Source organism: Tamandua tetradactyla, chromosome 21 (genome assembly GCF_023851605.1).
Source record: "Tamandua tetradactyla isolate mTamTet1 chromosome 21, mTamTet1.pri, whole genome shotgun sequence".
NCBI lineage: Eukaryota > Metazoa > Chordata > Mammalia > Pilosa > Myrmecophagidae > Tamandua > Tamandua tetradactyla.
The window spans coordinates 16,046,724-16,073,911 of record NC_135347.1 but is presented as its reverse complement, the minus strand read 5'-3'; the positions used below and the strand labels follow the sequence as shown (position 1 = coordinate 16,073,911).

General features: G+C 34.3%; 1 protein-coding gene across 6 annotated transcripts in view; it reads left to right on the top strand.

Moving 5' to 3' along the window:
- The window catches only part of YTHDC2 (YTH N6-methyladenosine RNA binding protein C2), a 156,391-nt gene that overhangs the window by 47,210 nt on the left and 81,993 nt on the right, over positions 1-27,188 (top strand). For 5 of the 6 annotated variants that reach the window (XM_077138925.1, XM_077138927.1, XM_077138926.1 and 2 more), the window contains 3 exons: positions 7,877-8,073; positions 9,538-9,737; positions 14,226-14,392. In XM_077138925.1, coding sequence (XP_076995040.1) covers positions 7,877-8,073; positions 9,538-9,737; positions 14,226-14,392 — 564 coding nt within the window. Of the gene's footprint in view, positions 1-7,876; positions 8,074-9,537; positions 9,738-14,225; positions 14,393-27,188 lie in introns of those variants that run through there. The other variant, XM_077138930.1, reaches the window with a different exon arrangement.

The window sequence follows — 27,188 nt, the reverse complement described above, 5'->3', positions numbered from 1 at the left end:
TTCAGGATATCATTTTGTCTTATTGCTGCATAATGTTCCATCATATGTGTATACCACATTTTGTTGATCCACTCGTCTGTTGATGGGTAATTGGTTTGTTTCCATCTTCTGGCGATTCTGAATAATGCTGCTATGAACATCAATGTGCAAATGTCTCTTTATGTTGTTGCTTTCAGCTCTTCTGGATATATACCAAGTAGTAAGTACTATTGCTGGGTCATAAGGCAACTCAATATTTAGTTTCCTAAGGAACCACCGAACAGTGTTCCATAGTGGCTGCACCATTATACATTCCCAACAGCAGTGCATAAGTGTCCCGGTTTCTCCACATCCACTCCAACATTTATAGTTTCCTGTTTGTTTAGTAGCAGCTGTTCTTATATGTGTGAGGTAGAATCTCATTGTAGTCTTGATCTGCATTTCCCTTATAGCCTGTGAAAATGAGCATCTGTCCATTATGCTTTTGACCCATCTGTATTTGCTCTTCAGAAAAATGCCTATTCATATCTTTAGCCCATTTTAAAATTGGGCTGTTTGTTCTTTTGCTATTGAGGTGTGTGATTTCTTTGTATATACAGGAAATCAAACCTTTGTTTCTACATTTACTTTGGAACTTAAAAATTACATATGGGGTTTGTTTTTTAAAACATGCTTGGAAAATTCACTTATCTAGCATCTATTCCACATCATGCAGCTAGTTTCTAGTTTATTTTATTTTGTAAAGGGCCTTTTAGAGTTTTCATCAAAGCAGAGTGTTGGTTTACATGGAATTAAGGCATAATGAGGAGATCACAGTGTGTTAGTTTACATAGTAGGACAAATCTCTATCGTATTGCATATTTCCATCCTTACAATGATGAGGTGAATATTTTACTTAAATTTTCACTTATCATTTTATGATACGTCAATGTCACTGTGGTGTTAAATGTGATATAAATGAATACCATTAGCCACAAATAGAATCTTCATATAATATAAAAACTCCTTGGGCAGGCCATGATGGCACAATGGCAGAGTTCTTGCCTGCCATGCCGGAGACCCGGATTTGATTCCTGGTGCCTGCCCATGTAAAAAAAAAAGAACAGAAAACTCCTGTCAAGTTGAGGTTATTTTTCTCCCTCACCATCTGTGTTCAAACTGATTTCAGTAAATTAGTAAATCTTGAATAATAGTTAAGTACTCATACCTGTTTAATATGCATTATTTTTATATACAAGTGCTATGTGATTATTAGGCAACCTATGTTAGGAAGACTTTGTTCTCTACTGTTTACAAGTGAGCTTATTGAGGAAGTAAACTGTGTTTTACTCAACTTTGTAGTCCCACAAGAGCTTCTGGCATAGTACCTAGCATACACTAGGTGCTTAATTAATGTTTGGTAAATGATTGAATGAATGAATCAAAGAAAGTGGGTTTAAAGTTAAATGTAGCAAAACTTTCCTTAGCTGACTTTTAAGAAAATTAGAACATTTTGGAGCTGATGGAAATATTAGAGTTTTTTTGACCTGTGTATGGTATCAGAGAAGTTAAATGATTTATTTTTAATCATGTAGTTAGCTGGCTGAAAGATTATTACTAGCTGAACATAAGTCTCCTGACTCCTGCTTGAGTGCTCATTTGTACCTTTTCCTACTTTTAGTAGTTAAAATTTTATGATGTAAAAGGGTCAGAATGGAATGATGATTTTCTAAACACTGTATTGAAAAGTTTGAGCAAGGCCGATGGAAAAAGAATCCATTCAGGAAACATTTCCTTAAAGCAGTAATTAAAAAAAAAAATCTTTTATTAACTAAAAAATTTTTTATTAACTAAAAAAAATTACAAGAAAGAAACACAAACATTCCCAACACATACACTCAGCAATTCACAATATCATCACATAGTTGCATATTCATCATCATGATCATTTCCCAGAACATTTGCATCAATTCAGAAAAAGAAATAAAATGAAAACAGAAAAAAAAATTATACATACCATAACCCTTACCCCTCCCTTTCATTGATCACTAGCATTTCAAACTAAATTTATTTTAACATTTGTTCCCCCTATTATTTATTTTTATCCCATATGTTCTACTCATCTGTTGACAAGGTAGATAAAAGGAGCATCAGACACAAGGTTTTCACAGTCACACAGTCACATTGTGAAAGTTATATCATTATACAATCATCTTCAAGAAACATGGCTACTGGAACACAGCTCTACATTTTCAGGCAGTTCCCTCCAGCCTCTCCATTACACCTTAACTAAAAAGGTAATATCTATATTATGCATAAGAATAACCTCCAGGATAACCTCTGTTTGGAATCGCTCAGTCATTGACACTTTATTTTGTCTCATTTCGCTCTTTCCCCTTTTGTCAAGAAGGTTTTCTCAATCCCTTGATGCTGAGTCTCAGCTCATTCTGGGATTTCTGTCCCACATTGCCAGGAAGATCTACACCCCTGGGAGTCATGTCCCACGTAGACAGGGGGAGGGTGGTGAGTTTGCTTACTGTGTTGGCTGGAGAGAGAGGCCACATGTTCTAGTTTGCTAGCTGCTGGAATGCAACACACCAGAGACGGATTGACTTTTAATAAAAGGGGATTTATTTTGTTTGTTCTTCAGAGGAAAGGCAGCTAACTTTCCACTGAGGTTCTTTCTTACGTGGAAGGCACAGGATGGTCTCTGCTGGTCTTCTCTCCAGGCCCCTGGGTTCCAACAACTTTCCCCGGGGTGACTTCTTTCTGCATCTCCAAAGGCCTGGGCTGAGCTGTGAGTGCTGAGATGAGGAATGCCAAGCTGCTAGGCTGTGCTACGTTGAGATCTCTCATTTAAGCACCAGCCAATTAAGTCAAAGGTCACTCATTGCAGCAGACACGCTTCCTAGCCGACTGCAGATGTAATTAGCAACAGATGAGGTTCACGTACCATTGGCTTATGTCTGCAGCAACAAGACTAGGTATGCTCACCTGGCCAAGTTGACAACTGAATCTAACACACCACATCTGAGCAACAAAAGAGGTTCTCTTGGGGATGACTCTTAGGCCTAATTTTAAGTAGGCTTGACCTATCCCCTGTGGGGTTAAGTTTCATATGAACAAACCCCAAGACTGTGGGCTCAACCTATAGCTTTGATTGTCCACACTGCTTGTGAGAATATCAAGCATTCAACTTGGGGAAGTTAAGTTTTCCCCCATTCTCACCATTTCCTGAAGGGGACTTTGCAAATACTTTTCCACTCCCTGACCAAGTCACTCTGGGATTCATCAGGGCATAACTCTGGACAAACCAACAAAATCTCACGTCCTATACAAAGTTCCATGTACTTAAGGTGTTCAACTATCTACATAAGTTATATTAGGAGATACACTAGTCAAAGTATAAATTTGTACCAAATAAACAGTTTTTGCTTTAGTCTCACACATAAGTTGAAATTTGAAAATATTAATTACCTTTATTTTCAGCACACTGCAGTAATGACATTCTTTTGTTCTTCCTCATGCAAAAACATTTTTTAAATTTGTACATTTGGTCACTATCGTTATACATTCTAGGCATTCCTAGATTATACCATCTCAATCTTTATCATCTATCTTTCTTTGTGATTTCATTTATGCCCCAGCCCTCCTCCCTCTATCATTCTAATATGCAGCTTCATTCAGTGTTTTAACATAATTGTATTACAGTTAGGTAATATTGTGCTGTCCATTTCTGAGTTTTTATATTCATTCCTGTTGCACGATCTGTATCCCTTCAGCTCCAATTACCCAATATCTTACCCTATTTCTATCTCCTGATGGTCTCTGTTACCAATGAAATATTTCAAGTTTATTTACTAATATCAGTTCATATCAGTGAGACCATACAGTATTTGTCCTTTTGTTTCTGGCTAATCGCACTCAGCATAAAGTCCTTAAGGTCCATTCATGTTGTTACATACTTCATAACTTTATTCTGTCTTACAGATGTATAATATTCCATCTTATGTAAATGCCACAGTTTGTTTAGCCAACCGTCTCTTGATGGAAATTTTGACCGCTTCCATCTCTTGGTAATTGTAAATAATGCTGCTATAAACATTGGTGTGTAAATGTCCATTTGTGTCCCTGCCCTCATGTCCTTTGAGTAGAGACAGCATATAGATGGGTCCTGTTTTTTAATCCATTCTGCCAAACTATGTCTTTTGATTGGGGAGTTTAATCCATTAACATTTAGTGTTATTACTGCATGGGTAGTACTTTCTTCTACTATTTTGACTTCTGGATTTTATATGTCATATCTAATTTTCCTTCTTTTTACCTTTACTCATAGTCTTCCTTTCTACACTCTTATCCACACCTCTCTCTTCTGTCTTTTCGTATCTGTCTCTAGTGTTCCCTTTAGTATTTCTTGCAGAGCTGGTCTCTTGATCACAAATTCTCTCAGTGATTTTTTGTCTGAAAATGTTTTCATTTCTCCCTCATTTTTGAAGGACAGTTTTGCTGGGTATAGAATTCTTGGTTGGCAGTTTATCTCTTTTAATAATTTAAATATATCATCCCACTGTCTTCTTGCCTCCAAGGTTTCTGCTGAGAGATCTGTGCATAGTCTTATTGGGCTTCCCTTGTATGTGATGGATTGCTTTTCTCTTGCTGCTTTCAAGATTCTCTCTTTCTCTTTGACCTCTGACATTCTGATTGGTAACTGTCTTGGAGTATGCTTATTTGGATCTGTTCTCTTTGGGGTATGCTGCACTTTGTTGATCTGTAATTTTAAGTCTTTCATAAGAGTTGGGAAATTTTCAGTGATAATTTCCTCAATTAGTTTTTCTCCTCCGTTTCCCTTCTCTTCTTCTTCTGGGACACCCACAACACGTATATTTGTGAGCTTCATATTGTCTTTCAATTCCCTGAGTCCCATAGTTTTCCGTTTTTTTCCCTATGTTTTCTTTTTCTTGCCGGATTTCAGATTTTCCATCCTCCAGTTCAGAAATCCTATGTTCTGTTTCTCGAAATCTACCATTGTAGGTTTCCATTGTTTTTTTCATCTCTTCTACCATGCCTTTCATTCCCATGAGTTCTGTGATTTGTTTTTTCAGACTTTCGATTTTTTCTTTTTGTTCATTCCTTGCCTTCTTTATATCCTTCTTCAGTTCATTGATTTGGTTTTTGATGAGGTTTTCCATGTCTGTTTGTATATTCTGAATTAATTGTTTCAGCTCCTGTATGTCATTTGAATTGTTGGTTTGTTCCTTTGACTGGGCCATATTTTCAATTTTCCTAGTGTGATTTGTTATTTTTTGCTGGCGTCTAGGCATTTAATTACCTTAATTAGTTTATTCTGGAGATTGCTTTCACTTCTCTTACCTAGGGTTTTCTTGCTGGACGAATTTGTAGTCTATCTGTTCTTTGACATTCAGTTCAGCTTTATCTGGACCTCTAGCTTAAGTTTTGTTTAACAGAGGAGAATCTTTCAGTTCTGATTTTCTTCATTCTTGCCATGTTTGTATGGTGCCTTTACCCCCCAACCGTTAGGAGGGTCTACTTAGATATTATAGACCCTAGCCGGATTTTCCCAGACCAAACTGGCCTCCTATCAGGAGGAAAGAGTCACCTGCATCGGTTTTCCCTGAGGGTGAGACTCAGCAGGTTGAAAGACTTTCCTGTGAAGTCTCTGGGCTCTGTTTTTCTTATCCTGCCTAGTATGTGGCTCTTGTCTGCCCGCAGGTCCCACCAGCTTAAGATGATGTGGTACCTTTAACTTTGGCAGACTCTCCTTGCTGGGGCGTGGTGGAGACAGAGGAGAGGTTATAGGCTGGTTTTAATGGCTTCAAATTACCAAGCCCTGGTTTCTGAATTCCTTGAGGGAGGGATTCCACTTGAGTTGGGCTTCACCCCTCCCCTGGGGAAGGCACAGGCTCCAGACAAGCCCCCAAAAGAGCTCACTTCTGCCTATGCCTGGGGCAGTTGCAGCCTGAGAAGTCCTGCCGCTATATCCAAAGACAGTCAAGCCTTTGTAGAAACACAGCCACAAAAACCTCTGTTTCCTTCTTTTTTTTCCCCCTTTTTCTGTCAGCCCTGCCCCCTTGGCACTGGGGCAAAAATGAGCAACCTCGACTTTAACCAGGTTCACCTAAGCTGGGGTCCTATTTTTAGTAGTCAGAATTTATTAATTAATTCCACAATTGGCGTTTGATTGTGCTCAGTCCCTGCTGCTGGTAAAGTTCCTTTCCTTTCCCCTCTGAGAAGCAGCCTGTGGGGGAGGGGCGCCGGCCACTACAGCTTTGGGAACTCACAGTTCTGTGGGGGCTCGCAGCGGGTCCAGCTGGTCCAGACTGGGGTACGCTGTGTGTCTTGTCTCTGATGTGTCCCCAGGAGCTGTTCTGTACTGTTTCTGGTTATTTAGTAGTTGTTCTGGAGGGCGAACTAAAATGTGCACATTGTTAAGCCGCCATCTTGACCCAGACCTTAAAGCAGTAATTTTCCTGTTGCCATAAAAATAATTAAAATTTCTAGATCAGGTTAAATTTTAATTATTTCATCTTCATGGCATCTTTTAAACAACAGTAAGTACTGTTGACACCACAGAAAGTTTATTATTTACAAAAGCATTCAATAAAGAATTTCTAGAAATTAAAAATCTTGGTAAATTAAAGGCCAAGGTTTAGAAGATTTAGACAGATAAATCTTTATAGATTAATACCAAATTTAATATTCTGACAGTGACGATATTGAAAAATTTAAAAGCTAATGAATATTAGGAAAATTATATATAATTATGCATGTAATTGTCATTGTATTGTGGCTGTATTGCTCATTTCTATAATATGATAGTGACATTAACAAATGGTTAAGTTTATGAAATATTTTGGCTATAGTTTTAAAATATAAGAAATTAATTTTTTTGTGACTAATTTTAATAATATTTTTATTTTATTAGTGTTTACTCTTTAAAAGATATTGTTCTTTACATGCCTTATCTCATTTAATCATAAGAATAGCTTTTTTAGGTAGGTATTATCATCATTTTAGGCTCAGGGCCATTAAATAATTTGTTTATGGTCCCTCAGGTAGTAAATGTAGAGCTATGATTAAAGCTATGTCTGTGTGTCCAGAGCCTGGTCTCTTAATTGATACCACACTTCTAGATTATCGATGTGTATTATTAAATCAGTCAAAATACATCTGAGAAATTCCTGTGCAGACGTTATATATAGTATTCTTAGAGCTATAAAAGTCATAAAAGTTATGATTAGTCCCAGACTGATTGAAGAAACAATCATCATTGTTTCTATAAGTTGAGAACAATTAGAAATCATCATTACCTTACAGTTGAAAGCTAAAGCGAAAAGCTTTGAAAAGTTTTTTTTAAATAGGTATTTGAAGATAGTTATAAGGAAAATAGTTATAATGCTGATCTATACTTTTTTTTGGTAATCACTATACTTGACTCTCTCAAAAGGTTTTCATGGGAGTGTGACATTACCAGCATACTCTGGAAACATTCAGGGAACATAGTCTGGACAGTGAACCATAACTTTTTATTACCATTTCGAGGTTCTTTTGTTCAGATTGGTTTTCTTTCCTCTGTATGCTTCCTAGCATATCATTAACTGGTGATGTTTCATCTACCATAAAGCCTGCTCAAGACAGATTTTAACACATATGGGTAAGTAAGCCTTTTTGTTAAATTAAAACAGAATTTGCAACATTCCAGATTTTAACTGAAAATGGTCTTGTCACCACTTTATCACCAAACCCCTTTTTATTGGTTTTTGGGACATATTCAATATCCTATCCCAAAGCATTTTGATTTTTTAATGTTTTACTTGAGACATATTTTCTAAGTAGGCATACATCATATGTGAACAAGTTGAATATTTATAGTAAATAAATGATTTTTATTAATATTCAGAAAGGGAGCAAATAGATACCTAACTGTGAAGAAGAGAGATGGATCAGAAACAGCTCATGCAATGATGACCTGTAATTTGACTCATAATACAAAACATGCTGTTAGGAGCCTAATTCAAAGATTTCCTGTGACCAATAAAGAGCGTACTGAACTTCTGCCTAAAACAGAAAGAGGAAATGTGTTTGCAGTTGAAGCTGGTATGTATTTTCTGGGGAGCTTCCTTGTTTATCCTATTATTTAATGGCTGTTCTTTTCCTTTATAGATTTCTTTTTAAAAATTAAGATGAAATAAGAAATTGACAGAGTTTGTTAGAAATGATTAAGAGTTGTGAAAATTTTTTAATGAAATGCAGTGTTGAGGCATGTTATAAAGTTGAACCAAGGTTTTTTTAAAAAGTGGTATTGTAGTAGCTATCACTTATTGAGTGCTAGGCAGTATGCTAAGCACTTATATAGGGTCTCATGGAAACCCTTGCAAGGTAAGAATTTTCCCTATTTCACAGGTGAAGAAATTGGGGCCCAGAGAAGTAAATAATTTGTTCAAGGCCACTCAGCCAGCCACTAAGCTGCAGAGCTGAGATTTGACTCCAAAACCTGGATTTCCTCTATTACACTGCCACACAGCCATGACACACTAGTGAGACTTTGAATTGAGGCTTTAGCTTCTGGCAAAGAGAAGGGCAGTCTTCAGTAAATTATCTTGCTCAGAGGTAGATAAATAATATATTTAGGTTATAAAATGAAGTTGGATAAAAAAAGGACATTGAACAAATGGTGTTGTGATAACAGGATATTCACATGGCAAAGAATGAAATGTGACCCCCACTGCATAGCATACAAAAAAAAAAAATAAAATTGAAACATTACAATTTGGAAAAATAACATCCTTAGTGAGAAAATTATTTTATTACTTGTAGTGACTGAATTTGCATAATTATCTCTGTCATTTGCAGTAGGTCTACAAATGTAGAACACACATGATCGCAAACATCAAGGGCTTTAAGTTTTAAATACTCGCTCAAAAAGTCATTTTGAGCTATATGAACAATATATAATTATGCATCCTTTTTTTTCTTGCCTGCTTAATTAAATGTGAATGTGTGCTAAAATGCTTATTAAGGGAATGTGTTAATAGATTTATATTTATACATATTCTGTTTGAGTACATGATCTTAAATCTATAACTTTTTTCTTCCTTTTTCTTCATGTTTTCCTGTGGTTGCATAAGTTTTCATAAGAATAATGCACATTGTGTTTCCTACTAATATTTTAATTATGTTTCCTAAAGAAATTTTAATTTTTTGTTATATTATTTATAGAAACTTAGAGCTTGAATTCATTTTAGAATATCAAAAATTAGTTTTTTAGAATGGTAATTGAATGATTAATTTCTGAGCATTTTTAAATGTTATGTACTAGAAATCCTTTTGAAAAATGTACCTCCTAATTATACGGCAATTTTTGTAGCATGTTTTCAAGTGTTGATTTGTAACACTTTAAGGTAGTACTTGTTAACTTTATGTAAGCTGAATAGAGAAGAAACACCTGAAAGGAATTATATGATTCTTAAGAATTTGAAAAGATTAGAAGTTACTTATCTATTTTTAATACCTTTTTCAATGTTGACCATAATTTTTTTGTTCTTTTATTCCTTTTCAAAGAAAACCGGGAAATGAGCAAGACCAGTGGGCGACTCAACAATGGCATTCCTCAGATTCCAGTAAAAAGAGGAGAATCTGAATTTGATTCTTTTAGGCAATCTTTGCCGGTGTTTGAGAAACAAGAAGAAATTGTTAAAATAATTAAAGAAAATAAAGTAGTTTTGATTGTGGGGGAAACTGGATCTGGAAAGACCACACAGGTTTGTTTCTTTTTTTGTTGTTTATGAAACAAGAAAAATTTTTTTTATCCCATTTTATAGTTTTGTATTAAATTTACAACATGTTTTATTTATGTATTTATTTATATTTATTTATTTATTTGCATGGGTACCGGGAACCGAACTCAGGTCCTGGGCATGGCAGGCAAGAACTCTGCCACTGAGCCACTGTGGCCTGCCCTACAACGTGTGTTTTAACAACAACAACAAAAAAAAACAGAAAAAGAAAAAGAAATTTCTGCTTATTCTTCTTATCGTTATTTCAGAAATAACTTAATCCTGGGAGTACATTTTAAGAATTTGCAGAAAGGAAATATTTTAAATTATTTATTTATTTTTAAATGAGTACATTAGGCCTTCACTTAAGCAAGTAAGTATAGGAGGTGATTTGGTATCATGGAAGAACTTTGCACTTGGGTACAAATCCCGTTTACTCACTTATTGTATGTGAAGTTTTAGGCTACTTTTGTAGCTTCTGTTAGCCAGTGTCCTCATTTATAAAATTAGGCTAATAATTGTTACCTTTCACGTTGAGATTTAGAGATAATATATACAAAATACTTAACAAAGTGTTTTGCACAAAGCAGCTAAATTGAAACAATATTAATAACAAACATACATATAAAGTTAGCTATAGAATAGAATAAATATGGCAGGTTTCCCTTGGATTTTAGAATCAAAAAACTTAATCATGAACTTTCACTCAAGGGTGACAGGAAGTAAGTACGGCATGATGATGTGATCTGTTTTTGGTTATATTCTATAACTTTTAGCATGTTAAAATAGCAAAATTACTTTTCTTTTGTTAGCGGTTCATATGTAATAGTCAATATAGTTATAAATTTTCTTCTTTTCTTTTATGGACAAATAAAAATTTCCTTTCACAATTGTCCTAAGATTTCCTGTGTTTGTATACGTTGGCTTAATGAACTTAGTAGATAAGCAAACTGGTAGGAGAGGTTGACTACAAACTTTTCAGAGTTATTTACTTGTAGAACTTAACCATTTTCACAGAAGTTTAACTCTTTATCCCTAAAACTTGAGTCTGTAAAACTAAATAATTAAAAACATGATGAACTTTTTTATCTGAAAACAATATATGATTTTTCTTCAGCTTGAGCCCTTTTTTGGCTAAGTAAAATTTCATAATCATTCCAAAGAATCTATCCAAATGTCTTAGATTGTTATAATTGCTTTAGTATTGGAGTAAGTATTTCTACCAGGCTTTAATTGTAGCAGTTAAATTACATTTAATGGAGAGTGTTTGATTGTAAAATGAAATATGTTCTCATTTATATTATTTGAATACAGGTTCTTACTAATGATATTTGTATATTGGAATTATGAATGTTTGTTTTAACAATTATGGCTTATCATTTTACTTCTTGAGAATTTAATTATGCTCTGCTTTTTTCAAGAAGAAACTATTAGTCTAATGTTTTAAACCTGAAAAAAATGATTTCTTGTTCTAGGCCTTAAAGCATATTTTGAAATATAGATAATGTTTTATTTATATAAAACATTATTTGCTGCTCTATGAAATATAAATATCTCAAGTTTTTAGTTAATATCATTAACCGGCTCCATTTAGCTTTTAATTCTACTAGGAAGTTACAGTGATTTTTGAGTTTTTTATCTTATTCATGTTAATTATGTACAATTCAAACATTATAGAAAATATTACATAGAAAGTGAAAGATTATTAATTCTCTTTCCACCTTTTCTCCCCTTGCAATATTGCCAGAAACTTAGAATACATGTTTCTGTTTTTCCTTTGGGGTTGGGGGGGGAGGTGCTTTTGTTCTCTTTATAGCATTGATATATTGAAGTTTGATTTTTTTTAAATAAACATGGGATAATATCATACATGCATTTTGCGTCTTGCATTTTTCTCTTAACAGATATTGGATATTTTTTCTTATCATACCCAGAAGTAAACCTCATTAAACAATTGCTTAGTATTTCTGAACATTTTTGTAACAATGACAATAATGATAGTTTATTGTGTGCTGGTATTTTACAAAGATTTAAACTTATGAAATATAATATAAACCTCTTAATAATCCCAAGACATGTAGGTCTTAATATTTCCTTTCACAAAAAATAAAACTGAAACTTTCAGGTGTTAACTTGCCCAAGTTAATACTGCTAGGAAATGCTGAGCAGGAATAAGTCAGGCTGTATTACTACTTATTTTCTTAAATTGTGTCCTGCTATTTCTTTGCTTATTTATGGGAGTGTTTCAATAAGATAAAATGCTAGAAGTAGAAATGCATATCAAAGATATGGCAGTTAAAATTTTAATAGCTAGAGAAACTAGTTATTACAGTCCAATCACCCTAAAAAGAGTTATTGTATTAAGTATTGAAAGTTTTGAAGCTTCCCATTTCTCTAAAGCCTGGGTAACAATGGAGATGTATTTTACCTTTATCAATCTGATAAGCAAAAAGCAATGTTTTAGTAAGCATTTCCTTGATTCTTAGAGAGTTGGGTATCTTTTCATTTGCTTGTTGTCTATTTGATTCTGTCATTTCCATATTTTTATCCGTCTTTGCTTTAATCATTTCTGAATTTATTTTTGAAGAGTGCTTTCTATGTTAGGGATAGATACCTGCTGTCTCTTGGATATCTCAAAAATATGTTTTCCCATTGTTTTGTTTGCCTTTTAGTTTTTGTTTATAGTATCTTTACTTGCTTAGTAGTTTTACATTTTTATTAGTCAAAATGTCAATCTTTTTTTTTTTTTTAGGACTTTTAGATTATGGGCCATGCTTAGAAAGGCTTTTCCTACTCCACGATTATAAAATATATTTTTCTATAAATATTTTATTCTAGTGCTTTTATATTTGTAGTTTAAAAAGAATCGGGAATTTATTTTACTTTATCATGTCTGAGAGAGATCAAATTTTCTTCTTTCATTTAATATCTAGTTATTCTAATATAGTTTATATAATAATCTGTCCTTTTTCCTTTTATTTAAGATGTCACTTTTGATCAAAGATGTCACTTTTGATCAAAGACTTTCAAGTGGAAGTCTTATGTGGAATTTTTCTTATGTATCTGGATCTACTTTTTGTAGTTTTGCAGTATGTAGTATATTATTGTTCTTCATTATCTACTCTTTTTAAACATTTCTTGGTAGTTCTTATATATTTATGCTTCTGAATGAACTAGTCAAGTTGTTAAAAAATTATAGAAGCTAAGAAATTTATGAAAAGATGCCCTCCCTTACTCATAGTTAAAGAAATGAAAATCAAAACAGCTATATTTTTCAGCTATTAGATTGGCAGAAATAAAAAAAAATTGCTGATACCTAATGTTAGCGTGTGTGTTGGAAAAATAGCACTTTGCACTTTGCTGATAGAAATATAAATCGCTCTGGAGAGCAATTTGATAATATTTCTATCTAAATTAAAATGTTCTCTGAGCATTTTCATGGTTAATAATTTATAGTACATTTATATTTACAAAGGTATGTAAAAATAAATGTTTGCTGCAATATTGTTTAAAACAGCAACATCAATAATAACAAATTTAAAATCTGAAAATTATTTAAATATGTAGTCAGATGTATTGAATTATAGCACATCCATAAAGTGGAATATGCAGCTGTTAAAATGAATTAGATCTGATATGTTAAATGAAAACTGAAAATTATACATATTAAGCACAGTAATCACTGTTGTGTAAACAAAAACATGTATATACACAAATTACTAATTCATATAAGTGTTTTTTTTTTTTTTTTTTTAATCCCTGAAAGAGTTCATAAGGAATTTAACAGTAGTTACTTTTTCTCTTTTGGCATGGGCAGGCTCTGGGAATCAAACCCAGGTCTCTGGTATGGCAGGTAAGAATTCTGCCACTAAGCCATTGTTGCACCACCCAACAGTAGTTATTTTTATGGAGAGGACATGGGTGGTGTTAGAGGAGAAAGATTTTTACTTACTTTCTGTCTTTCTGAGCTGTTTGAATTTTATTCTTACAGTTTCTAAAATCCTGGGGTTATGGAACATATTTGTTTTCTTTATGCTTTCTTGCTACTTAAAAAGATCCCAGTATAATTTTGATTGGCATTTCATTAATTTTATAGAATAATAAATAAATTTGGGGAAATTTCACATTTTTTATAATATTGAGTATTCCCATCCAGGAATATGAGAAACATTTCTTTATTTATGAAAGCCAAATGTTTTTCAGCAGCATTTTATAGTTTTCTTCATATAATCCTTAAATATTTCTTGATAAATTTGTTTTTAGATATTTTTGTTTCAGTTTCTGTTTTGAACAAGATATTTTAAAATTACATTTTCTGACTGATTATTACCAGTTACATGAAAGTTGTTCATTCTTTATGATTATTTTTGTGTATGTTATAGAACTTTTAAAGTTCTAATGATTTTTCAGTCAATTTTTCTTGAATTTTCTAGATATATAATGTCATCTTATATTTAAAAACTTTTGTTTCAGATTCCTCAGTTCCTTTTAGATGATTGTTTCAAAAATGGTATCCCTTGCCGTATATTTTGTACTCAGCCAAGACGATTAGCAGCTATTGCTGTGGCTGAAAGAGTTGCTGCAGAGAGAAGAGAAAGGATTGGTCAAACAATTGGGTATCAGATCCGATTAGAAAGCAGGTAAAGACAATCTTCCTGTAGCCTGTCTTTTATCATACTTAGGAAAGATTAAATGCTTACGTGTCACTAAAATTAAGAAATGTGTTATCTGAAAAATTTGTTGACCATTTTGTTCCAAGTAAGTCTGTATTAATATATGAAGGTCAAGTCTAAACTCAGTGAGGTTTTTTTTTCATCATGGACGGGCTCCAAGGAATTAAACCTGGATCTCTGGCATGGCAGGCGAGAATTCTGCCACTGGGCCACCATTGCACCATCCGTCAGTGAAGTTTTGATACATATTTTTTGATAGTATGATCATCAAAGCCTAGGGGAAGATAAATTAAATTACTGTTTTTCACTTTTTTTAAATAGGTACTACAGAGATAGTGTTAAATAATATTTAGGAGACCATATTTTATATGGTAGGAATGCCAAAATTTACCCATTTAAATTTGCAACAGGTAAACTGAATGGAGAACTGGCCAGCACTATTAGTCAAATATTTTGAGTTTTCAGTGAAATGGCTAAGAGCTTGAGCTATAGATAAAAACCTCATCTCATAGTTTCGTGATCAATTATAAGTTAGTTCACTTCTTTGAACCTGTTTCCTCATCTACAAAATGAAACTAATAAAAGCAACTAGAGTATTCAGTAAGTGTTGGTGACTGAATTTATTATTAGTGAGAGTACTAGAAATACTTTCTTGACAAATAGTATTATTTCTTTGTACTCAATAAGTTGGATATCTCCATTGAGAGTCTCATTATTGAGAATTATTTTATGCACGAAAGTTTTCAAAAAGCTTATTTCATTTACAATGGACTTTTTTCCCTAAGCAAAAAGTACTTAAGGTCTTTTTTTTTTAATTAGAGAATTGTAGGTTTACAGAAAAATTGTTCATGATACAGATTTCCAGTACACTACCCTATAATCAACACCATGCATTAATGTGGTAATTTTTTACAATTCTTGAAAGAACATTTTAATAACAATACTGTTGACTGTCGTCCATTGTTCACATTCATGTACACTGTGTTATACAGTTGTATTTTTAAGGTTTTATTCTGGTAACATATATCCAACCTAAAATTTCCCTTTTTAACCACATTCAAATATATAATTTAGTGCTGTTAACTACAGTCACATTGTTGTGCTATCATTACTACTATGCATTATTAAAACTTTATGATCAACCCAAATAGAAATTGTCCAATTTAAGCATTAACTCTTCATTTGCTACCCCAATCCTATAACCTGGTAACCTATATTTTAGATTCTGACTCTATGAGTTTGCTTATTCTAATAATTTCTTAGCAGTGACTTCATAACAATATTTGTCCTTTAGTATCTGACTTATTTCACTCAACATTGTGTCTTCAGGTTCGTCCATGTTATCCCATGTATCAGAGTTTCATTCCTTTTTACAGCTGAATAATATTCCATTGTATGTATATACCACTTTTATTTGCCCATTTGTCAGTTAACGGACACTAAGTTTGCTTTCATATTTGGGAAATTGTGAATAATACTGTTGTGATCATTGGCAAGCAATTATCTGTTTGAGTTCCTGCTTTCAGTTCTTTTGAGTATATACCTAGAAATGGGATTGCTGAATTATATGTTAATTCTGCTTAAGATTTTTGAGGAACCACAAATCTGTCTTCCACAGTGGTTGCACCATTTTACATTGCTACCAGCAGTGAATGAGTGTTCCTATTTCTCTGCATCGTCTCTAACACTTGTAATTTTCTGTTTTTTTAAATAGTAGCCATACTAATATGTATTCAGTGTATCTCATTGTGGTTTTGATTTACTTTCCTTAATAGCTAGTGATATCGAGCATCTTTTTTATGTGCTTCTTTTGGCTATTTGTATGTCTTCTTTGGAGAAATATTAAGTCATTTTTTTAAATGGGTTGTTTATCTTATTATAGTTGTGTTGAATAATTTCTTTTAAAATTCTGCTTATTAAACCCTTATCAGGATAAATGGTTTCTAAATACCTTCTCCCAATGTGTAGGTTGTTGTTTTACTTTCATGATAAAGTCCTTTAAGGTGTAACAATTTTTAATTTTGGTGAAGTCCCATTTATCTATTTTTCCTTTGGTTGCTTGTGCTTTGGGTGTAAAGCCTAAGAAACAATTGCCTACCTCACGGTCCTTTAAAGATGCTTCCTTTGCCATATTTTCTTGGAATTTTAAAATTCTGACTCTTATATTTAGATCTCTGATTGATTTTGGGTTGATTTTGCTTAGATAATTTCTTTCTATCCAGTTTTCCGAGCATCATTAGTTAAAGAGACTATTCTTTCCCCACTGAGTGGATTTGGCACCCTTGTCAAAAATCAGTTGGCCATAAATATGAGTTGATTTCTGAATTCTTAATTCAATTCCATTGGTCTTTATCTGTCCTTGTAGTAGTACCACACTGTTTTTTTTTTTTTTTTAATATTTTTATTGAGAAATCTTCACACACGTACATTCCATACATGATGTACAGTCAATGGCTCACAATATATCATATAGTTGTGCATTTATCACCATGATAATTTTTTAGGATATTTGCATCACTCCAGAAAAAGAAATAAAAAAGAAAAATCTCATATATATCATACACTTTAGCCCTCCCTTTCGTTGACCACTAATATTTCCATCTACCCAATTTATTTTACCCTTTGTTCCCCCTATTATTTATTTATTTATATCCATAGTTTTTTATTCATCTGTCCATACCCTGCATAAAGGGAGCATCAGACACAAGATTTTCAAAATCCATCACATTGTAAATGTTATATCTTTATATAATCATGTAACCTGCTGTTTTGATAAATATGGCTTTCTAATAAGTTTTTTTTTTATTAACGGAAAAAAAGAAGAAATTAACACAACGTTTAGAAATCATACCATTCTACATATGCAATCAGTAATTCTTAACATCATCACATAGATGCATGATCATCGTTTCTTAGTACATTTGCATCGGTTTAGAGGAACTAGCAACACAGCAGAAAAAGATATAGAATGTTAATATAGAGAAACGAAATAAAAGTAGTAATAATAGTAAAAAAAAAAAACAACAAACAAAAAAACCCTATAGCTCAGATGCAGCTTCATTCAGTGTTTTAACATGATTACTTTACAATTAGGTATTATTGTGCTGTCCATTTTTGAGTTTTTGTATCTAGTCCTGTTGCACAGTCTGTATCCCTTCAGCTTCAATTACCCATTATCTTACCCTGTTTCTAACTCCTGCTGGACTCTGTTACCAATGACATCTTTCAAGTTTATTCTCGAATGTCCGTTCACATCAGTGGGACCATACAGTATTTGTCCTTAGGTTTTTGGCTGGACTCACTCAGCATAATATTCTCTAGGTCCATCCATGTTATTACATGCTTCATAAGTTTATCTTGTCTTAAAGCTGCATAATATTCCATCGTATGTATATACCACAGTTTGTTTAGCCATTCTTCTGTTGATGGAGATTTTGGCTGTTTCCATCTCTTTGCAATTGTAAATAACGCTGCTATAAACATTGGTGTGCAAATGTCCGTTTGTGTCTTTGCCCTTAAGTCCTTTGAGTAGATACCTAGCAATGGTATTGCTGGGTCATATGGCAATTCTATATTCAGCTTTTTGAGGAACCGCCAAACTGCCTTCCACAGTGGTTGCACCATTTGACATTCCCACCAACAGTGGATAAGTGTGCCTCTTTCTCCGCATCCTCTCCAGCACTTGTCATTTTCTGTTTTGTTGATAATGGCCATTCTGGTGGGTGTGAGATGATATCTCATTGTGGTTTTGATTTGCATTTCTCTAATGGCCAGGGACATTGAGCATCTCTTCATGTGCCTTTTGGCCATTTGTATTTCCTCTTCTGGTAGGTGTCTGTTCAAGTCTTTTTCCCATTTTGTAATTGGGTTGGCTGTCTTTTTGTTGTTGAGTTGAACAATCTCTTTATAAATTCTGGATACTAGACCTTTATCTGATATGTCATTTCCAAATATTATCTCCCATTGTGTAGGCTGTCTTTCTACTTTCTTGATGAAGTTCTTTGATGCACAAAAGTGTTTAGTTTTGAGGAGCTCCCATTTATTTATTTCTTTCTTCAGTGCTCTTGCTTTAGGTTTAAGGTCCATAAAACTGCCTCCAGTTGTAAGATTCATAAGATATCTCCCTACATTTTCCTCTAACTGTTTTATGGTCTTAGACCTAATGTTTAGATCTTTGATCCATTTTGAGTTAATTTTTGTATAAGGTGTGAGATACGGGTCTTCTTTCATTCTTTTACATATGGATATCCAGTTCTCTAGGCACCATTTATTGAAGAGACTGTTCTGTCCCAGGTGAATTGGCTTGACTGCCTTATCAAAGATCAAATGTCCATAGATGAGAGGGTCTATATCTGAGCACTCTATTCGATTCCATTGGTCGATATATCTATCTTTATGCCAATACCATGCTGTTTTGACCACTGTGGCTTCATAATATGCCTTAAAGTCAGGCATTGCGAGACCTCCAGCTTCGTTTTTTTTCCTCAAGATGTTTTTAGCAATTCGGGGCAACTTGCCCTTCCAGATAAATTTGCTTATTGGTTTTTCTATTTCTGAAAAATAAGTTGTTGGGATTTTGATTGGTATTGCATTGAATCTGTAGATCAGTTTAGGTAGGACTGACATCTTAATTATATTTAGTCTTCCAATCCATGAACACGGTATGCCCTTCCATCTATTTAGGTCTTCTGTGATTTCTTTTAGCAGTTTTTTGTAGTTTTCTTTATATAGGTTTTTTGTCTCTTTAGTTAAATTTATTCCTAGGTATTTTATTCTTTTAGTTGCGATTGTAAATGGGATTTCGTTTCTTGATTTCCCCCTCAGCTTGTTCATTGCTAGTGTATAGAAAAGCTACAGATTTTTGAATGTTGATCTTGTAGCCTGCTACTTTGCTGTACTCATTTATTAGCTCTAGTAATTTTGTTGTGGATTTTTCCGGGTTTTCGATGTATAGTATCATATCGTCTGCAAACAGTGATAGTTTTACTTCTTCCTTTCCAATTTTGATGCCTTGTATTTCTTTTTCTTGTCTAATTGCTTTGGCTAGAACTTCCAACACAATGTTGAATAATAATGGTGATAGTGGACATCCTTGTCTTGTTCCTGATCTTAGGGGGAAAGTTTTCAATTTTTCCCCATTGAGGATGATATTAGCTGTGGGTTTTTCATATATTCCCTCTATCATTTTAAGGAAGTTCCCTTGTATTCCTATCTTTTGAAGTGTTTTCAACAGGAAAGGATGTTGAATCTTGTCGAATGCCTTCTCTGCATCAATTGAGATGATCATGTGGTTTTTCTGCTTTGATTTGTTGATGTGGTGTATTACATTAATTGATTTTCTTATGTTGAACCATCCTTGCATACCTGGGATGAATCCTACTTGGTCATGATGTATAATTCTTTTAATGTGTTGTTGGATACGATTTGCTAGAATTTTATTGAGGATTTTTGCATCTATATTCATTAGAGAGATTGGCCTGTAGTTTTCTTTTTTTGTAATATCTTTGCCTGGTTTTGGTATGAGGGTGATGTTGGCTTCATAGAATGAATTAGGTAGTTTTCCCTCCACTTCAATTATTTTGAAGAGCTTGAGGAGAGTTGGTACTAATTCTTTCTGAAATGTTTGATAGAATTCACATGTGAAGCCGTCTGGTCCTGGACTTTTCTTTTTAGGGAGCTTTTGAATGACTAATTCAATGTCTTTACTTGTGATTGGTTTGTTGAGGTCATCTATTTCTTCTTGAGTCAAAGTTGGTTGTTCATGTCTTTCCAGGAACCCATCCATTTCATCTAAATTGTTGTATTTATTAGCGTAAAGTTGTTCATAGTATCCTGTTATTACCTCCTTTATTTCTGTGAGGTCAGTAGTTATGTCTCCTCTTCCATTTCTGATCTTATTTATTTGCATCCTCTCTCTTCTTCTTTTTGTCAATCTTGCTAAGGGCCCATCAATCTTATTGATTTTCTCATAGAACCCACTTCTGGTCTTATTGATTTTCTCTATTGTTTTTATGTTTTCAATTTCATTTATTTCTGCTCTAATCTTTGTTATTTCTTTCCTTTTGCTTGCTTTGGGGTTAGTTTGCTGTTCTTTCTCCAATTCTTCCAAGTGTACAGTTAATTCCTGCAGTTTTGCCTTTTCTTCTTTTCTGATATAGGCATTTAGGGCAATAAATTTCCCTCTTAGTACTGCCTTTGCTGCGTCCCATAAGTTTTGATATGTTGTGTTTTCATTTTCATTGGCCTCTAGGTATTTACTAATTTCTCTTGCAATTTCTTCTCTGACCCACTTGTTGTTTAAGAGTGTGTTGTTGAGCCTCCATGTATTTGTGAATTTTCTGGCACTCCGCCTATTATTGATTTCCAACTTCATTCCTTTATGATCCGAGAAAGTGTTGTGTATGATTTCAATCTTTTTAAATTTGTTGAGACTTGTTTTGTGACCCAGCATATGGTCTACCTTCGAGAATGATCCATGAGCACTTGAAAAAAAGGTGTATCCTGCTGTTGTGGGATGTAATGTCCTATAAATGTCTGTTAAGTCTAGCTCATTTATAGTAATATTCAAATTCTCTATTTCTTTATTGATCCTCTGTCTAGATGTTCTGTCCATTGATGAGAGTGGTGAATTGAAGCCTCCAACTATTATGGTATATGTGTCTATTTCCCTTTTCAGTGTTTGCAGTTTATTCCTCACATATTTTGGGGCATTCTGGTTCGGTGCATAAATATTTATGATTGTTATGTCTTCTTGTTTAATTGTACCTTTTATTAGTATATAGTGTCCTTCTTTGTCTCTTTTAACTGTTTTACATTTGAAGTCTAATTTGTTGGATATTAGTATAGCCACTCCTGCTCTTTTCTGGTTGTTATTTGCATGAAATATCTTTTCCCAACCTTTCACTTTCAACCTATATTTATCTTTGGGTCTAAGATGTGTTTCCTGTAGACAGCATATAGAAGGATCCTGTTTTTTAATCCATTCTGCCAGTCTATTACTTTTGATTGGGGAATGCAGTCCATTAGCATTTAGAGTTATTACTGTTTGCGAAATACTTTCCTCTACCATTTTGCCTTTTGTATTATATATATCATATCTGACTTTCCTTCTTTCTACACTCTTCTCCATGCCTCTCTCTTCTGTCTTTTTGTATCTGACTCTTGTGCTCCCTTTAGTATTTCTTGCAGAGCTGGTCTCTTGGTCACAAATTCTCTCAGTGACTTTTTGTCTGAGAATGTTTTAATTTCTCCCTCATTTTTGAAGGCCAATTTTGCTGGATATAGGAGTCTTGGTTGTCAGTTTTTCTCTGTTAGTAACTTAAATATATCATCCCACTGTCTTCTAGCCTCCATGGTTTCTGCTGAGAAATCTACACATAGTCTTTTTGGGTTTCCCTTGAATGTGATGGATTGCTTCTCTCTCGCTGCTTTCAAGATCCTCTCTTTCCCTTTGACCTCTGACATTCTAACTAGTAAGTGTCTTGGGGAACGCCTATTTGTGTCTAATCTCTTTGGGGTGCGCTGCACTTCTTGGATCTGTAATTTTAGGTCTTTCATAAGAGTTGGGAAATTTTCAGTGATCATTTCTTCCATTAGTTTTTCTCCTCCTTTTCCCTTCTCTTCTCCTTCTGGGACACCCACAACACGTATATTTGTGCGGTTCACATTGTCCTTGAGTTCCCTGATACCCTGTTCAAATTTTTCCATTCTTTTCCGGATAGTTTCTGTTTCTTTTTGGAATTCAGATATTCCATCCTCCAAATCACTAATTCTATCTTCTGTCTCTTTAAATCTATCATTGTAGGTATCCATTGTTTTTTCCATCTTTTCTACTTTATCCTTCACTTCCATAAGCTCTGTGATTTGCTTTTTCAGTTTTCTATTTCTTCTTTTTGTTCTGCCCATGACTTCTTCATGTTGTCCCTCAATTTATCGGTTTCATTTTTGAAGAGGTTTTCCATTTCTGTTCGTATATTCAGCATTAGTTGTTTCAGCTCCTGTATCTCATTTGGACTATTGGTTTGTTCCTTTGACTGGGCCATATTTTCAATTTTCTGAGCGTGATCCGTTATCTTCTGCTGGCGTCTGGGCATTTAGTCAGATTTCCCTGGGTGTAAGACCCCGCAAGTTGAAAGATTTTTCTTTGAAATCTCTGGGTTCTGTTTTTCTTATCCTGCCCAGTAGGTGGCACTAGTGGCACCCGTTTGTCTACGGTTTCCACCAGTGAAAGTTGCTGTGGGTCCTTTAACTTTGGAAAACTCTCGCCGTAAGGGAGGTTCGGCAGCCGAAGCGTCTTGGAAGAGTGCCAGCCGGCCCAGGGGTCCGAACGTGGGGAGGGTTGCCAGCCGCCGCAGCACGGGAGAGCGCCCGACCGAATTTTCTAGTCGGCCTGGGCCACCAATCGTGGTGGGAGGGCGCCAGCTGTCACAGCCCGGGAGAGTGCACTGTTCCTAGCCTGACCGGGGAGTCACGTGTTTGGAAGGGACCCCCCGGTCACCGTTCTCCACCGTTCTCCGCAGTCTGGGGATTTCCAACCCAACTCTCTCAGTTGGTCCGGGGGGCCTTGCGTGGTGGGAGCGCCAGCCGCCGCGGCCCAAGGGGACCGCCTGCCCAATTCTGCCAGCTGACCTGGGAAGGAGGAAGGGAGGGACTCCGGCCGCTTGCCGTCCCGCCTGGGAAAGCCTGCGCCCCTCGGCGATCTCACCGGAGCTGGTTCTCCCAGACAGTCAGCCGTTCCAGGATGGGGTACGCTGTCCCTTTGATCTCCGTCGTGGCTCTGGGAGCTGCTCTGTATTGTTCCCACACCCCCAGTAGCTGTTCTGGAGGAGGAAAGGTGAGGGTGGCAAGGCTGTCGAGGCTGGTGGCGGAGGAGCCGGTGAAGGCGAAAGAGGGCACGGTGGTGGTTGGAGAGCCGCTGGAGCAGGAGGAGAAAGGGAAGGATAAGATCTCTAATAAGTTTTAAGATCAAGAAGGGTGAGTCCTCTATCTTCATTCTTCTTTTTCAAGATGTATTTGCTAGTCAGTGCCTCTTACCCTTCCATGTAAATTTGATGATTGAGTTTTCCATTTTTGCATAGAAAGTTTTTGGAGTTTTGGTTGAGATTCCATTAAATCTATAAATTGCTTTGGGTAGTATTGACATCTAAGCAATGTTTATGCTTACAATCCATGAACATGGAATGTTTTTCAATTTATTAGGCCTGTTTTGATTTCTTTTAGCAATGCCTTGCAGTTTTTGTGTATTTGTGTGTGTGTTTGTGGGTGTATGGATTGTTCAGGATTTTCTTATATAGGATCATGCCATCTGCATATAGGAAAAGTTTACCTCCTTCCTTTCCAGTTTGTATGCCTTTTATTGCTTTTTCTTGCCTAATTATCCTTTCTAGAACTGAAAGTTTACTGAAGTAAAATATTGAATAATTATGGTGACAAGAAACATCTTTGACTTGTTCCAGAGCTTAGAGGGAAAGCTTGAGTATGATATTAGCTGTGGGTTTTTTATAGATGTCCTTTATTATGTTGAAGAAGTTTCCTTCTATTCCCAGTTTTCTGTTTTTATCCATAGGGGTGCTGGGTTGTCAAATGCCTTTTCTGAGTCAATTGAAATGATCATGTTTCTTTTCCCTTCTTTTTTGTTAATGTTGTGTAATACATTAACTGATTTTCATATATTGAACTATCTTCACATATGTGGGGTAAATCCCAGTCAATCATTGTGTATAATTCTTTTAATGTGCCAAATTCAGTGTGCTTGTATTTTATTGAGAACTTTTGTATCTATATTCATACGGAATATTGATGTGTAGTTTTCTTTTGGTATCATTATGTGGCTTTGCTATGAGGCTGATGTTGGTCTCATAGAATGAGTTAGTGTTCCCTTTTCTTCAGTTTTTTTGCAGGACTTGCAAGACTTTGAGTGGGTTAGGTGTTAATTCTTCTTGGAATGTTTGGTAGAATTAATCTGTGAAGCTGTCTGATCCTGGGCTTTTCTTAGGAGGTTTTTGATTACTGATTCAATCGCTTTACCAGTATTGGTTTGTTGAGATTTTCTATTTCTTCTTGAGTCAGTGTAGGTAGTTTGTGTGTTTCTAGGAGTTTGTCCATTTCATCTGTGTTATCCAGTTTGTTAGTATACAGTTCATCATATCCTCTTGTAGTTCTTGTTATTTCTGTGGGTTTAGTAGTAATATCTCCTTTTTCAGATCTGATTTTAGTTATTTGTGTCCTCTCTTTTTTTCTTTGTCTGTCTAGTTAAAAGTTTGTTGACTGTATTGATCTTTTTATAGAACCAACTTTTGGTTTTATTCAGTCTATTTTTTTAACCTCTGTTTTATTTATCTCTGCTCTAATCTTTATCTCCCTCCTTCTACTTACTTTGTATTTAGTTCTTTTTCTAGATCTTTTAGTTTTGAGTAAGGTCTTTGGTTTGAGATCTTTCTTCTTTTTTTTTTTCTTTCTTCTTTTTTAATGTGATCATTTAGAGCTATACATTTCCCTTTTAGCACTGCCTTTGCTGCATCCCATAAGTTTTGGGATGTTGTGTTTTTGTTTTTATTTGCCTCAAGATATTTCCTAGTTACTTTTGTGATTTCTTCTTTGAGCTATAAGTTATTTAAGATTATATTGTTTAATTTCCATATTTTTTTGAATTTTCTACTTCTTCCTTAGTTATTGATTTCTAGCTTCATTCTGTTGTGGAGGGAAAATATACGTTGTATGATTTCAACATCTTTTAATTTCTCAAGATTTGTTTTGTGACTTAACATATGAAAAATTGACCCATGTGCACTAAAGAAGACTGTATTCTGCTCTGTGGGTGAAATGTTCTGTGTATGTTATATTAGGTCTAGTATCATTCAAATCTTCTATTCCTTATTGATCTTTTGTTTAAATGTTGTATCCATTATTGAAAATTGGTGTATTAAAGACTCTTTCTATTAATATAGCCCTGTTATTTTCACTTTCAGATCTCTGTGTTGGCAGTCTGCTGTTTGATACATAATATATTTGTAATTGTCATGTCATTTTGTGGAATTGACCCCTATATATAGTGACCCTCATTGTCCCTCTTTTCAGTTTTTGATTAAAGTCTATTTTATTTGATATTACTATAGCTACCCTAGCTCTCTTTTGGTTATTACTTGCACAATGTATATATTTTTCATCCTTTCACTTTCGCTTATGTCTTTGATTTTAAGGTGAATCTCTTGTAAGCAACAAAGATTTTTTTAACTATTCTGCCAATTTCTGCCTTTTGACTGGAAATTTAATTCATTTACATTTAGAGTAACTATTGATAATACAGATCTTTCTTTTGTGATTTTGCTATTTTATGTTTGTAAAAGTCATACTTTTTTGACTCTCAATTCTTCTATTAATACCTACTTCCATATTTATTTGGCTTTTTGCATTGCACCATTTTGATACCCTACTCATTGCTTTCTGAATTTATTTTTCATGTCCTTTCTTTTGGTTACTGTGGGATTAAAATTTAAAATCCTAAATATATAACAATCATATTTGATTTGCTACCAACTTACCTTTAGTAGTATACCCATACATTGTTCCTGTACCCTTCCATTCCACTCACCTTTTTTGTACTTTTTACACATTTTGTTTTTTGTATATAGCTTGTCCAAACCCATCAATTTATCTTACTTCTTATGGTTTTGCATTTTAGCACCTTTTTGAAGCAAGAAGTGGAGTTATATAACAAACAGTAGAGTACATTAGTGCTGGCATTTACCATTACCCATATGGTTACCTTTACCAGATATCCTTATATCTTTTTATTTTTTTCTTTATTAGAGAACATTCATGAATCAATACAGGATTCCTATATATCATCCTATTGTTTACATCTTGCATTGGTGTAGAACATTTGTTGAATTGATGATAGCATATTTTTATAATTGTCCTCTTAACTGTAGTCCTTGATTTAACTTCAGGGTTCACTGTGTAGCATAGTTCTATGGATTTTTTAAATTTTATTTTAATTGTCACATATATACAATCTAACATTCTCTCTTTTAATCACATTCAGGTATGTATATTACAGTGCTGTTAATTATGTTCATAGTGGTGTGCTACCATCATTACTATCCATTAGCAAAACATTTCCATCATTCCAATAGGAATCCTGGATATTTTAAGCTTTAATTTCCCATTCTGTATCCCCACCCCATCTGCTGATAACCTGTTTTCTAGATTCTGCCTCTATGAGTTTGCTTATTTTGTTTCAAATTAGTGAGATTATACATTTGTCCTTTTGTGTATGGCTTATTTCATTCAACTTGATGTCTTCAGGGTTCATCCATGTTGTCACATGTATCGGGACTTCATTCCTTTTTACAGCTGAATAATATTTCATTGTATGTATATACCACATTTTATTTATCTGTACATTGGTTAATGGACATTTAGTTTGCTTCCATCTTTTGGCAATTGTGAATAATGCCACTTTGAACATTGATATGCAATTATCTATTCAAATCCCTGCTTTCACTTTTTTTGGGTATAAACCTAGTAAGAGAATGCTGGGTCATATGATAGTTCAGTACTTAGCTTTCTGAGGAAATGTCAACTGTCTTCTATAATAGCTGCAACATTTTACATTCCCACCAGCAATGAGTGTGTGTTCCTTTTTTTTCTGCATCCTCTCCAACATGTTATTTTCCTTTTTTTAAAACTTTTTTTATTGTATGGTATAACATATATACAAAGCAAAGAAAAAAGCATTAGTTTTCAAAGCACTCTTCAACAA